At 38.5% G+C, this 12,337-nt stretch overlaps 1 protein-coding gene across 2 annotated transcripts in view; it reads left to right on the top strand.

The window, feature by feature from the left end:
* LOC109405387 (kinesin-like protein KIF19) overlaps positions 1–12,337 on the top strand; it is an 84,817-nt gene that overhangs the window by 21,609 nt on the left and 50,871 nt on the right. For both annotated transcript variants that reach the window (XM_062842989.1, XM_062842986.1), the window contains exon 3: positions 5,540–5,809. In XM_062842989.1, the coding sequence (XP_062698973.1) occupies positions 5,540–5,809 (270 nt within the window). The remainder of the gene's footprint in view (positions 1–5,539; positions 5,810–12,337) is intronic.

Raw genomic sequence — 12,337 nt, 5'->3', positions numbered from 1 at the left:
TCAATAAGCATTTAAATAAGCTGTTTTACAGCTTCAAAACTGTATTATATCTGCTTGCTGTCGTATCATAGCAGTTTGACAATTTGGCAGTTTAGTAGCCCTATATTAGCAGTTTAAATGCCGCTTCAAAAGTTGTAAGGGAGAGTGAGAGAAAAATTTAAAGAAAGGAAAGAATATGAAACGACTGAAATGAGCAGGGGAAAATACTTTTATTTTTATTTTGGAGGGGATAGGAGGGATTAGGATTTACTCAGCCGTATATTGGGCCAAACCCTGTATTAAATTAGCACTTATGGCGCATATACGGCAAATCAGGATTTGATGACCTGCAGTAAAGGCGCATATAGTGTTAACCCTTTGGTGCCGGAGGAGTCATATATGACTCCAACATAGAAACGGCTGTATAAATTCACCTATTCGATAAAACAGAATACTGCCTTCGGCAAAGTTGTTGCAAATTGAGTCCTTTATTAGGGAAAAATGAGAATATTTGTATTTGGGACTTAATTGATAATCTTGAACATCCTGAACACCATGAAATTCGGAAAACGATATAATTGACATACCAGTTGTTCTAAAAGCTGAACTTGGATGTGGGTTACGTTTATATGTAATCTTTTCGCCTTCGTCAAGAATATCAAAAGATGTTTTATATTCTGAGTTGTTCTAGGTGTTCCAAACTGTCCTACTGTCCACAAATAATAGCACTGCATAATCTAGTAGGATCCGTGAATCCCCTGACATCTACAATGTCATTTATAGATACTATAGGGATATTCCAGGTCAGCCAAACTACCTTGGAGTTCAGAACTTCAGGTCTACACTCGTAACAGTAGCCATATCTGTTATACTGAGTAACGTTGCATAATAAACCGCAGTTACCAAAGCAATCTGAAGTTTACTAACTTATTATAAACCTTTAGGACATTCAGGGTCGTCCAAACTGTTCTATAATGAAGTCCTTCAAATCTACAAGAATAACTATATGTGTTTTCACCATAACTAATAGTATTGTATAATCTGCGGGGATCCGCTAAGCTCTTGAAATCTCAAATGTCACATAGAGACACTATAAGGATATTCCAGATCATCCAAACTACCTTGGAGTTCAGGACTTCAGGTCTACACTCGTAACAGTATCCATATCTGTTATACTGAGTACCGCTGCATAACCAACCGCAGTAACTGGAGCAATCTGAAGTCTACTAGCTTATTATAAACCTTTAGGGCATTCAGGGTCGTCCAAATTGTTCTATAATGAAGTCCTTCGAGTCTACAAGAAAAACTTTATGTGTTTTCGCCATAAATAATAGTGTTGCATAATCTGCTCGGGTCCGCGGAGCTCTTGAAATATCAAATGTCATTAAGAGACACTACAGGGATATTCCAGGTCAGCCAAACTACTTTGGAGTTCATGACTTCAGGTCTACACTCGTAACAGTATCCATCCCAAGTAACACACTTTGTTATATAGTTGTATGAAATACACGTTCTATACAAATTCATTTGTTAGATTATGAACAAGCAGAACTAAAATCTGTACACCTATAACACCGAAAAAGCGCAAAAAATGGCGGCTTATAGAACATCTTTGATGTTATAAAAGATGTTTTCCATTACATAGTTAGAACAATAACAAAGCGCCGCCAACATTCACTTGTTATAACTAAGCTCGCAGGAAGTTAGCGATAACCAATTGCCAATTATTGAATAATATTTGACAGCTTCAGCTCCAACAAAATGAAAATAAGCATCCTATATTCAAAACCTCTCTTGCAAATTGCTAATAACCAAAAATGATGTACATGCTTAGGATAAATTATATGATTGATATACGTTTTCATTACTCAGGAGTAAGTAACTCAAGTGCGATCCATGATTTTTGATGAAATATACATTTATATTCTTCATAAATTCATGCGCTCTCAATTCGACGAATATTGAGAAAAATATTTCGTTCATTTCTTACTTTTTAGCATCTTCTTTCTATTAGGTTTGCAAAAATGCAATATGGTGGCTTGGCTATGGGATACAGTGTCGTCTAAAAAAGTTGCAATAATATTTTTTAGTTAAATTTGGAAAGCCTTTGATGCAGTTTATAAGCGTGCAGATTACAACATGTTGGGAATGTGTGAATTTGATTATTTAGATTTTAACGATTTCATAATTTTATGTATCTACGTCAACTAAGATGAAGATGTATAGATTATGTTAACAGGCACTGTAAATCCATCCAATGTTAAGAATCATTTGCCTGCTAAAGAATGATTGTCTCCAAAACCTTCAAATTACGTTCCAGAAGCATCACAGTAACAGTGTTTGTTTAATGCTATAGATTAACGTTGAAATAACATCATATGGACGTATTATAATCATCTAGCTGTTAATGTTGCAGGAAGCAAATGACTGTTGTTTTATTTTGGTTTGAGGCACTTATTTTTAACATAAATACAGCAAACACGAACACAAAGTGTAGATCGCAAAATCAAAACAAACAGTTTTGGTGAAAAATCAAATCAAGTCAGTTTGGGTCTTTTTACACTAGTTTTAGACTGTTGAGGCGAAATTGTTGTGGGATTATGAGTAATAAGCAGTCTTCACTCAGGTAAGTAGACAAGTTGATATCAATTTGTAGCCTCAGCTGACATGGGAGATAGTTTTAAAGCTTCTAAAGCTGCGCGGTGAATTCACTATCGGCAAATGTCATCCGCAATGACGGATCTATCAAACCCAGATTTCTCAGTTACCAAATCCATCAAACATCAGCATATGTGTATATCAGAATAAGTAATCGCTCGAAATAGGTACGAAATAAAAACACAGAATATAAAAAATGCCAGGGTAAAAGTCATAAACATTGGGTGCTATCATCTTTCGATTATCTTGCTAACAAGAAGTACTTGTTCTATTAACGTATTATTGACGTAAAATAAACATGTTCGAAATCGCTAGTATTTATAAGGTTGAGCCCATGTTCCACATAACACCTTGATTGAAGGAGATACAATGAGCCTATGAACTTATGGAATCAACGTATTTTGTACGTTATGATAACTTAAAATAAACTAATAAGATTTTGGTACCAGATTGTTACCACTATACTTAATGCAAACTTATTTTCAACTAAAGATGTTTTCATATTCATTACTAATACTCTTGTAATACATCTTTTTCAAATAATATTTGAAAAGATGTTTTCGGTGTTACTTGGGATATCTGTTATACTGAGTACCGCTGCATAACCAACCGTAGTAACTGGAGCAATCTGAAGTCTACTAGCTTATTATAAACCTTTAGGACATTCAGGGTCGTCCAAACTGTTCTATAATGAAGTCCTTCAAATCTACAAGAATAACTTTATGTGTTTCGCCATAAATAATTGTATAGCATAGTCTGCTGAGATCCGTGAAGCTCTCAAAACCTCAAATGTCATTTAGAGACACTATGGAAATGTTTCAGGTCATCCAAACTATTTTTGAGTTTATAAATTCAGGTCTACACCTGTAATATCAGCTATATCTGACATAATGAGTAACGTTTCATAATCAATCGCGGTGATTGGACCAATCTGAAGTTCACTATATATTATTATGAACCTTTGGGACATTGAGGGTCGTCCAACTATCCTGAAGTTTAGCTCTTCAGTAGTTATTCTCACAATGAACTTTAAACTGTAATCTGTAATCCCCCTGGCATATCATGAGTCATTTCAAGACAGTGTTGAGATATTGCAGATCAACAACACTACTCCGAAGACCATAGCTTCAGGTCTACTTTTGTGATAATAGTTTTTGGCACTACGTTAAGTAGTATTGTAATTATGTATAGTCCACTGCACTTGCCAAAGCAGCTAACTGCTTTGGCAAGTGCAAGGAACAATAAGCATTGTTATACATTTTTGGAATATTATGGGCTTCCTTACTGTTATGAAGCTTAGTTGATGAAAACAACCACTGTAACTTTCAGAAGACTTACTGGACATCATAGATTACAAATCGTAGCTTGGTATAATAAAAAAAGTTACCGTTATACCCGCAGACCTTAGGATCTAAACCCAAGAACAGTTTGGATGACCTAGGATATCTCGACTGATCTGATATTGTCTATTAACCTTTTAGAAGACTTACTGATCATGATAGATTACAAATCGTAGCTTTGTATAATGAAAGAAGTTACCGTTAAACCCGCAGACTTTAGGATCTAAACTCAAAAACAGTTTGGATGACAGTTTGGTATCCCCCGACTGATCTGATATTGTCTATTGTCCTTTCAGAAAAGTTACTAGACATGATAGATTACAAATCGTAGCTTTGTATAATGAAAGAAGTTACCGTTATCCCCGCAGACTTTAGGATCTACACTCAAGAACAGTTTGGATGACCTAGGATATCCCAACTGATCTGATTATTTCTATAGAATTTTCAGAAGACTTACTGGACATGATAGATTGCAAATCGTAGCTTTGTATAATGAAAGAAGTTATCGTTACACCCGTAGACTTCATGATGTAAACTCAAGGACAGTTTAGATGACCTAGGATATTCCGACTGATCTGATATTGTCTATTAACCTTTCAGAAGACTTACTGGACATGATGGAATACAAATCGTAGCTTTGTATAATGAAAGAAGTTATCGTTACACTCGTAGTCTTCAGGATGTAAACTCAAGAACAGTTTGGATGACCTAGGATATCCCGACTGATCTGATATTGTCTATTTACCTTTCAGGAGACTTACTGGACATGATAGATTACAAATCGTAGCTTTGTATAATGAAAGAATTACCGTTGCACCCATAGACTTAAGGATCTAAACTCAAGAATAGTTTCGATGACCTAGGATATCCAGAAAAAATATTCTTCCTAATATTCTTCTGTTTTAATGCTATTGACCACCAAAACTACAGAAAAACGTAGAAAAAACACCATAATAACGCTTGGAGAAACTCCGGCTTCAAAGGGTTAAATAAATGCAGTTTTAACTGCTTTTTGGTTACCTGGGTTGTTATCCCTAACCTCGAAACAACCGCGGCAGTAAAAATTTGAAATATGTAAACACTGTAAAAACAAAAAGGTACAGTCAGGTCTTTTTTTACGCGGTTTTCATTTACGCGGTCGCGTAAATGAAAACTCCATACAAAAAAAAATATCATCGTCTTATTTTTGCATGATTCGTCGAGAAATGGTGAGACTTTTTTACGCGGTTTTTGAATTTTGAACTGAGTTTTTTTTACGCGGTACGTATCCCCCGCGTAAAAAAACCTGACTGTATAAGTAATTTCGGCTCTCTTATGTCTATGTGGTGCCCAAGCCTTCCAAATAAACGAAAAAAAAATAACAAAAATCTGATTTAATGAAATTCATCTATGAAAATTATACGATATAGGTAGATTTAAATTCAAACGACGATATGAATAGAAACGGTCCACTAACCTACCTACATGGATATAACCTTAAGCCGTGAACCAGCCTAGTGCTGCAAGCGATAAAAGGAAGCAAGCAATGAAAATCGATTTTTTGGTTCTTTTCCCACCCACAGGAGGAGGTATATAAAACGACCACGACTTCCCTCGTGCAGGACGTGCTGAATGGGTACAATGCGGCGGTGTTTGCCTACGGAGCAACGGGATCCGGCAAAACACACACCATGCTGGGTCCGAACCCAAAACGGGCGGCCGCCGCTTCCGACCAAGGAGACAACACAACAGTCGCTTCCGCCAAATCGCAACAGGACAGCGGTCTGATGATCAAAGCCGTCGCGGATATATTCAAATTCATCGAAGCCGCCGAGAATCCGGATAACTTTAAGGTAAGCTCACTTAAACCATAGGTATGAATTGATACCACTTTACATGTTGATTAGGCAACCCTATTTCGGTGGCCAAGGACTCATAGTAAGTCAACACAGAAGCTCTAGTTAGGCAAATGGAAATTTTCTTCTCTACTCATATTTATTGGCGCCACCTGAAGAGGTCATGCTGAGCAAAGGGCACTCTCCTGCTCCAGTGGCCTGCTGTACTCTTGAGCTTTTATTTATGAGGTCGATTTATATGGCCCCAATCGGGCTTGGCTTCGATACGTGCGGCTGGAGTTGTAAGACAAGGAAAATGACGAGGCTTCAAGATTGTACCAGGTACCAGGATACCCTTTTCATCAAGAGAAGTCAGATTTTGCTTGAGGGTGCAGCACACCTGCACTGCTATTAATAAAAATCTCCTAATCTAATTATAGAGAATTTTATGGTAGCCACGTCTCTATTCATGAATTATGAACGGGGTAGATTTGATATATTTAGGGTTCGTCTGGTGGCTGACAGTAGAAGAATGAAGTGGAAGAAAGTGGTTCAGGCGGTCATCTGGAAGATCGCAGCAGGCTGCATTTGTGGACGGTTGTAGCTTACAACCGGTCATCAGAGACAATGATAAGACAGAATTAGGTTTTTGAAGTTAAAAGAGCGACGCAAAAGTTAAATAAAATGAACTAACATTGAAATGTGAGATTTGGCGTTTCAAAATATAATTAACCCTAGAGATGACAATAACTAGCCTGTATTTCTATTCCCTTGAGGTTCTCTACGACGTTTCTCATCTAAATGTAAATGTTTCGCAATTTGCCCTGCTAACACAAAGTCGGTTATAATAAGGGTACTCACTAAACAGATTAAATTGGTGCGTAAGCCATGATTTTCTGCTTATTTGAAATGTTTCATGATTTTGCAGATGAAATAATCAAAGATTGCCTTGGTGTTCGCGACGTTTAATCAGATAAACTTTAATAAGCAATTTACGCTGGTAAGTGAATCCCCCTAATGTTCAATATGATGACAACAGATCTAAAGTATCGCTCAAACTGAAGCGAAGGTGGTCTCTCATATTTAGTAGTTTTCATAACATCTTGAATGTTTAAAGCTTACAATCAGAACTTTCGAGTATTTTAGGTTATCTAGGACGCTACTATGAAATACATATAGTTTCCCCTTGATGAAAAAGTGTTGATACTGGAACTCGGTTCGTTGATTCAAGAGACATCACCAAAATAGTGTAAAGACGAAGTCCCCATGTGAACTGAAAGCTTTCTTTGCACAATCGACCGACGAATCGCAGTAGGCAGTGTGCGCGGAAGGTGTTTTTTTTCATAAACGCTTCTCACGTTTTTCGTATCAGTGTACGGTTCGATTCGGCCGATGAAATGGCTAGTGGGAGCGAATTTAAAACAGAATCCAGAAAAAAGCTTCCGATTATATCGTGTGTGTGATACATTCATTGAATTATAAACACGGCGGAAACGAAGCGGTAGCGCCAACGAAAAAAAAATCCTCTAGTAAAAATCTATCGTGAACAAGCTGCAGCAAACCGTTCGGGCTGACTCTTTTGTATGGAGAAGGGTTTTCCGATAACACTGATGGCATGTTGTTTCCAGATTGATTGGTTAGATCTTGATCACTTCTGTCTCTTACCGGGGTATATTTATAAATCATATTTGGTTCAATGTCACACCTTCACTACTTCCGGGAATCAATACCTGAAATTTGTTTAATTTCTGGCATAATTACCACAAATGAAGGGTAACGGCCACTGGAAGATCGCAGCAGGCTGCATTTGTGGACGGTTGTTCATAAAATTTTGTGTCGTGTCATTTTCATTGGTGCAATTCACAAATCTAGCAAGATTTTTTGACGATTATATTAGTAAAACAGTAATTTTTAATCCTAGTAGGATGTTGGGGTCGATTTGACCCAGACAGGCTCGCTGATCTTGCAACACGTCAAGACGACTGTATAGTCCATTTTACGAGCCGATTTTATGAATGAAATTTTGACAGGAGCATGCATCCGAAACCGTGAAAATCAATATCATCATCAACATTGTTGTCACTTCGTAAAATGGCTCATTCCGTTGTGTATGGAGGTGTCGTAGTAGGCTGTACGTGCGAGCGGCTGCATTTTCAAAACTGTCACGCGTTTTTTTGCTCCACGTTACCGGATTGCGAAACGCCTTCCGCAAATTGTATCTCGTGAAGTGGTTGATCTACGATGATCAAAATATTTCTCTTAGGGAACGTTTACGAGTTAGTCCAACATTTGGAAAAGGGAGGTCTAGAAATAGTGAGACATGAGCGTAGATGACCGCACAATTCGTAGTTACTACTCTATGGTTGTTGCGAACTAAAATAGCCAAGCATACATTTTTACTCGGGCACCGCAGGCGCCCGACGTCGAGCCAACCGTCGTTGCCACATGAGCGGGCTGCCGTCGTTGCCGTAGCAACGACCCAACCGCAATCGCAGCAAGCGTGGGCTGAATTTGAATTTTTCAGATAGAAGTGAAAATTTTCTCGTGCGGTCAGGACGCACATTGTCGAAGCTTAGAATGTAAAATTAAATTGGAAAGACATTTTTTATTGTAATTAAACTTGTAATAAATTGAATTAGTTAAAATCAAATGCGCAATTCGTGAGTCATAAAATCCGAACCGTGTGAAAACGTGTCTCTCTGTGGCGGAAAAGTTAGTACGAAAACCTAGTTTTGGCGGTGCGCGACTGTTGAGCTAGGCGGTTAGCAATTTGAGAGAAGTCGAATCTGGTGCTTCCCCCCAACACGCTGCCAGGAAACCACACATCCGTCCCGCAGGTGAGCACTGACGATTTCGAGATCGAGCGAACCTTCTGGAACAATGGTGGACCTGAGCAATCTAAATTGCACAGAGAACCAATAATTGGGGCTTGGGACTAGGCCAGCATTCTCAATGTGCACAGTTCGAGAACTCTCAACTATATTAACGTCAATAACAGCGCCGACCACGTCTTTACGGTCATCGCTCAGCCAACACGAAGTCGCATATGATGTAGAATAGGATGCTAAAGTGGGGGCCATATGCGTACATGCTTCCATTTACCTGCGTGTAAAGAGTACGCATATCGCCTCCACGTTTGCATCCTATTCAACATCATATGCGATCGTATGTTGGCTGGGCGAGGATGAGAAGGAATATTAGTGAAACAAACGTTGTTGTAGAGACCGAGAATCTTCACGTCGATTCCTCATGATTCGAATTCCAAGGCAATACGTGCCCGCCCAAGTAACAATCTTAATTCTATTTGGTTTTATTTGTTTTTATGATAGTTTTATCGGAACATTGCATATTCTAGTTGATCTTATCGGAGTCTCAGCTGAGCACAACTATTCTTCGTCAATATGTGATTTTAAAAACACCTCCAAGAATTCTTGAGGTTCAGTTCATAAAACCATAAACAAAACAAGAGCTGTTGAACTTATTTTCAGTTTTATAAGGTTCTTGTAGTTATCTTCAATCATCCGTTCTTGATCAAGAGTAACTGTTCTCGCATAAGAACAGTTTGGTACATGAAAAATACATGAAAAAACTCAAGCATCAGATTTTGATTCTCATCGTTCCATTATTGCTGCCAATCAAGAACACCTACCCGGAAACCCAACCGCATCGCGGTGCAGTACCAAGTTCCTCCGGTTGCAGCATTCGAAATGAAGTGGGTATGGTCATCTAGGACGTCGTTTCCCGTGCAATCGGGGTTCCAATCATCGATCTTAAAAATCAACAACTACTTACCTGTTGGAAGGGCTGACCGGAGGAATAAGGCACTGCATCGCATCAAGGCCGGTTATCGAAAAAGGTCTGCTTGGTTGGCAACGGTACCGGGCTGATAAATTAATTCATCGGACGAGATTCACAAAATCCACCGCGGTGCGATAATTTATTGTTTGTTTACAATTTGGCGTACATGTTTTATGACGTTCTTGGCGGAGTTTGCATAAACCTATATCAAGAACGTTATAAACCTGAGTACTCTTGAGTAATACTTCTTACCCTTGCATAAGATGAAATAAATTTAAGGCGTTCTGGATGGAGGCCAACCAGGCTGCATTGAGAACGTTATAAATCCTAGTATTCTTGAGTTATGCTTTTAGCTCTGGCATGAGTTGATAGAAATTTAAGACGATCTTATAGTGATGTTGATTAAACCCATCAATGATGGACCGACCACCGGCCTAGATTTCAATGGAAGCCATGTTGAGAAAACTCATGAGCAATGTTCGCATGACCAGGAATAATATTTTTAAATATTTTATTAGTGCGTTATAATGGAAGCGCGTTGCAATTTTTGGAAGTATCTTCCAACATATATACGATGAATTTCGCTTGGCATTTGGCATCCTTGTTACACCACGGAAATATTTCCAATTTGTGTAATAAATTAATCCCGATTACAATAATGTGTCATTTTCATTGTGTTTTTAATTTCAATTTAATTCACCAAACTTTTCTGTCGACATAAAAGCTGCATCAACAACAACACTGACAAATTTATTATCGTTTTATCGTGCACTTGAAGAATTCTACAAGGAGAGAGCAATTCGCCTTGAGGACAACTTGGGAAGTACAACAAGTTTTAAGAGAAATTTAAAAACAACTCTCCAAGAGCATCTTAGGATGGGCCTCTTTGGTCTTATGGCGGGTTTATGGTTGAGTTGATGTCGTGTTGCAGAGCAATTTGGTTTATGCATGGTTTTAAAGAACAGATGTTGAAGAATACTTCAAAAGCATTATAAAATTAATTTTGTTACTTGGGCGGACCCAAGTCCTTTTTCTCGAAGCTGTGCATCAGGAATTGCTTAAACTTCTTCTTCAATCACCCGTCATTAGTGAAAATCAGCAAGCCATCCACGTAAATTGTTACAAAAACATCTTCTCTCCACCCAGCATCCTGCACAGGCTCGAATCAAAATACCACGTTCCAGCTTGAGCATCGCCAAATTTATTCGACTTAGGTTTCGCTTTACTTGAAAACATCTTCGGGTACTTGACTACGAAATGGCCGGCCTCTACGAAATTTAAGCACATCTTCTCATGCTCCTTATCCACCTACGCCCTTGCCTACGCCTTCAATTTGCTCGTATTTGCATTCCACGTGTACAACGCTTTTCGTTACCGTCATTATCACTCTTTTAGAACTTCACATCTTGCAAGATCTTGGCTTTCACAGCATCTAAGGCAGGCTGTCTCCCGAGGCTTCCAATTCCTTGATCATCAGTTCGTAACGATCTGGCAGTCCCACCAACAACAATGCCACCAACCACGAGTCGTCTATCTTGAACCGAATCGAAGCAAGCTTGTGGGAGGTGATCATCAAGTATCCAAACATCCGCGTCTGAAATATGGACCTTTTCATTTGACGTCTTAAATCAGCTGATTTCTCGGGCCTTTGACAGTTCTCCTATGAAAATGACAGTTTAGCGTTTGCGCCTTTGTTCGGCAGTTGTAAATAGTGGCATGCGCGGACCTGTCAACTGAAAAGGCCTATTGTCGCTAACTTCTTCCATGCTTCTGCTGCTACCGCCGCTTCCTAGACAAGACTGTAGTTCGAATTTTCCAGGCTGAGACAGGTCGTCGCCAGCGCTCGCATCTTTACGTCATTTGGTACGCCTACCGCAGGTTCAACCGCACTTCAACTTCCTTCTCAAATTAAAGTCATCATCATTACAAATACCCAGGGTAAATAGTTCTCGCGGTCCTTCAGCTTCTCTATAGCCGGCATCAAAAGTACAACAGTTTAAAACAATCCATTACACAGCGTAACAAAAAACAATTTTTCGTCTGTCTCAGGAGCAAACTTATGTGTCTCCGAGGGATTTTGGGCCGCTGAACCCGAATCCGGGCTCAGATTTGCTCTAACACGTCACAATTTTGAGCTATACCTCAATTTATAGGGCAAAATATGAGATTTTGGGCTTTTTTGACTGCAAGCCATTAAGAAAGGAAATATTTTTTTAAGCAATCAAAAGGTTAATTGGTCAATTAACATCTAAATTAACGACTCATGCAAAATATTTCGTTTTATCAAATCGAATTTGATAGTTTTAAGCGATTTATGATAGGTACGATATTTCCCATACAAGTCATCCTCCAAAAGTTGCATACAAGTTTTCATACTAACATAAAATGCTTAAATCTATCAAATTTGATTGGGTAAAACGAAATATTTTGCATGAGTCGTTAATTTAGATGTTAATTGACCAATTAACCTTTTGATTGCTTAAAAAAAATATTTCCAAGCTTAATGGCTTGCAGTCAAAAAAGCCCAAAATCGCATATTTTGCCCTATAAATTGAGGTATAGCTCAAAATTGTGACGTGTTAGAGCAAATCTGAGCCCGGATTCGGATTCAGCGGCCCAAAATCTGTCAGAGACACATAAGTTTGCTTTTGAGACAAAAAAATGTTGCGCTGTGTTATTTTATGTAGAAACTACAAAATCTCTGTTTGTTGTAACAATCTGTCAAAAATTTCGACAACCAAAATAAAT

Source organism: Aedes albopictus, chromosome 1 (assembly GCF_035046485.1).
Source record: "Aedes albopictus strain Foshan chromosome 1, AalbF5, whole genome shotgun sequence".
Lineage (NCBI taxonomy): Eukaryota > Metazoa > Arthropoda > Insecta > Diptera > Culicidae > Aedes > Aedes albopictus.
The sequence above is the reverse complement of the archived record's forward strand: the minus strand, read 5'-3'. Positions and strand labels throughout refer to the sequence as shown.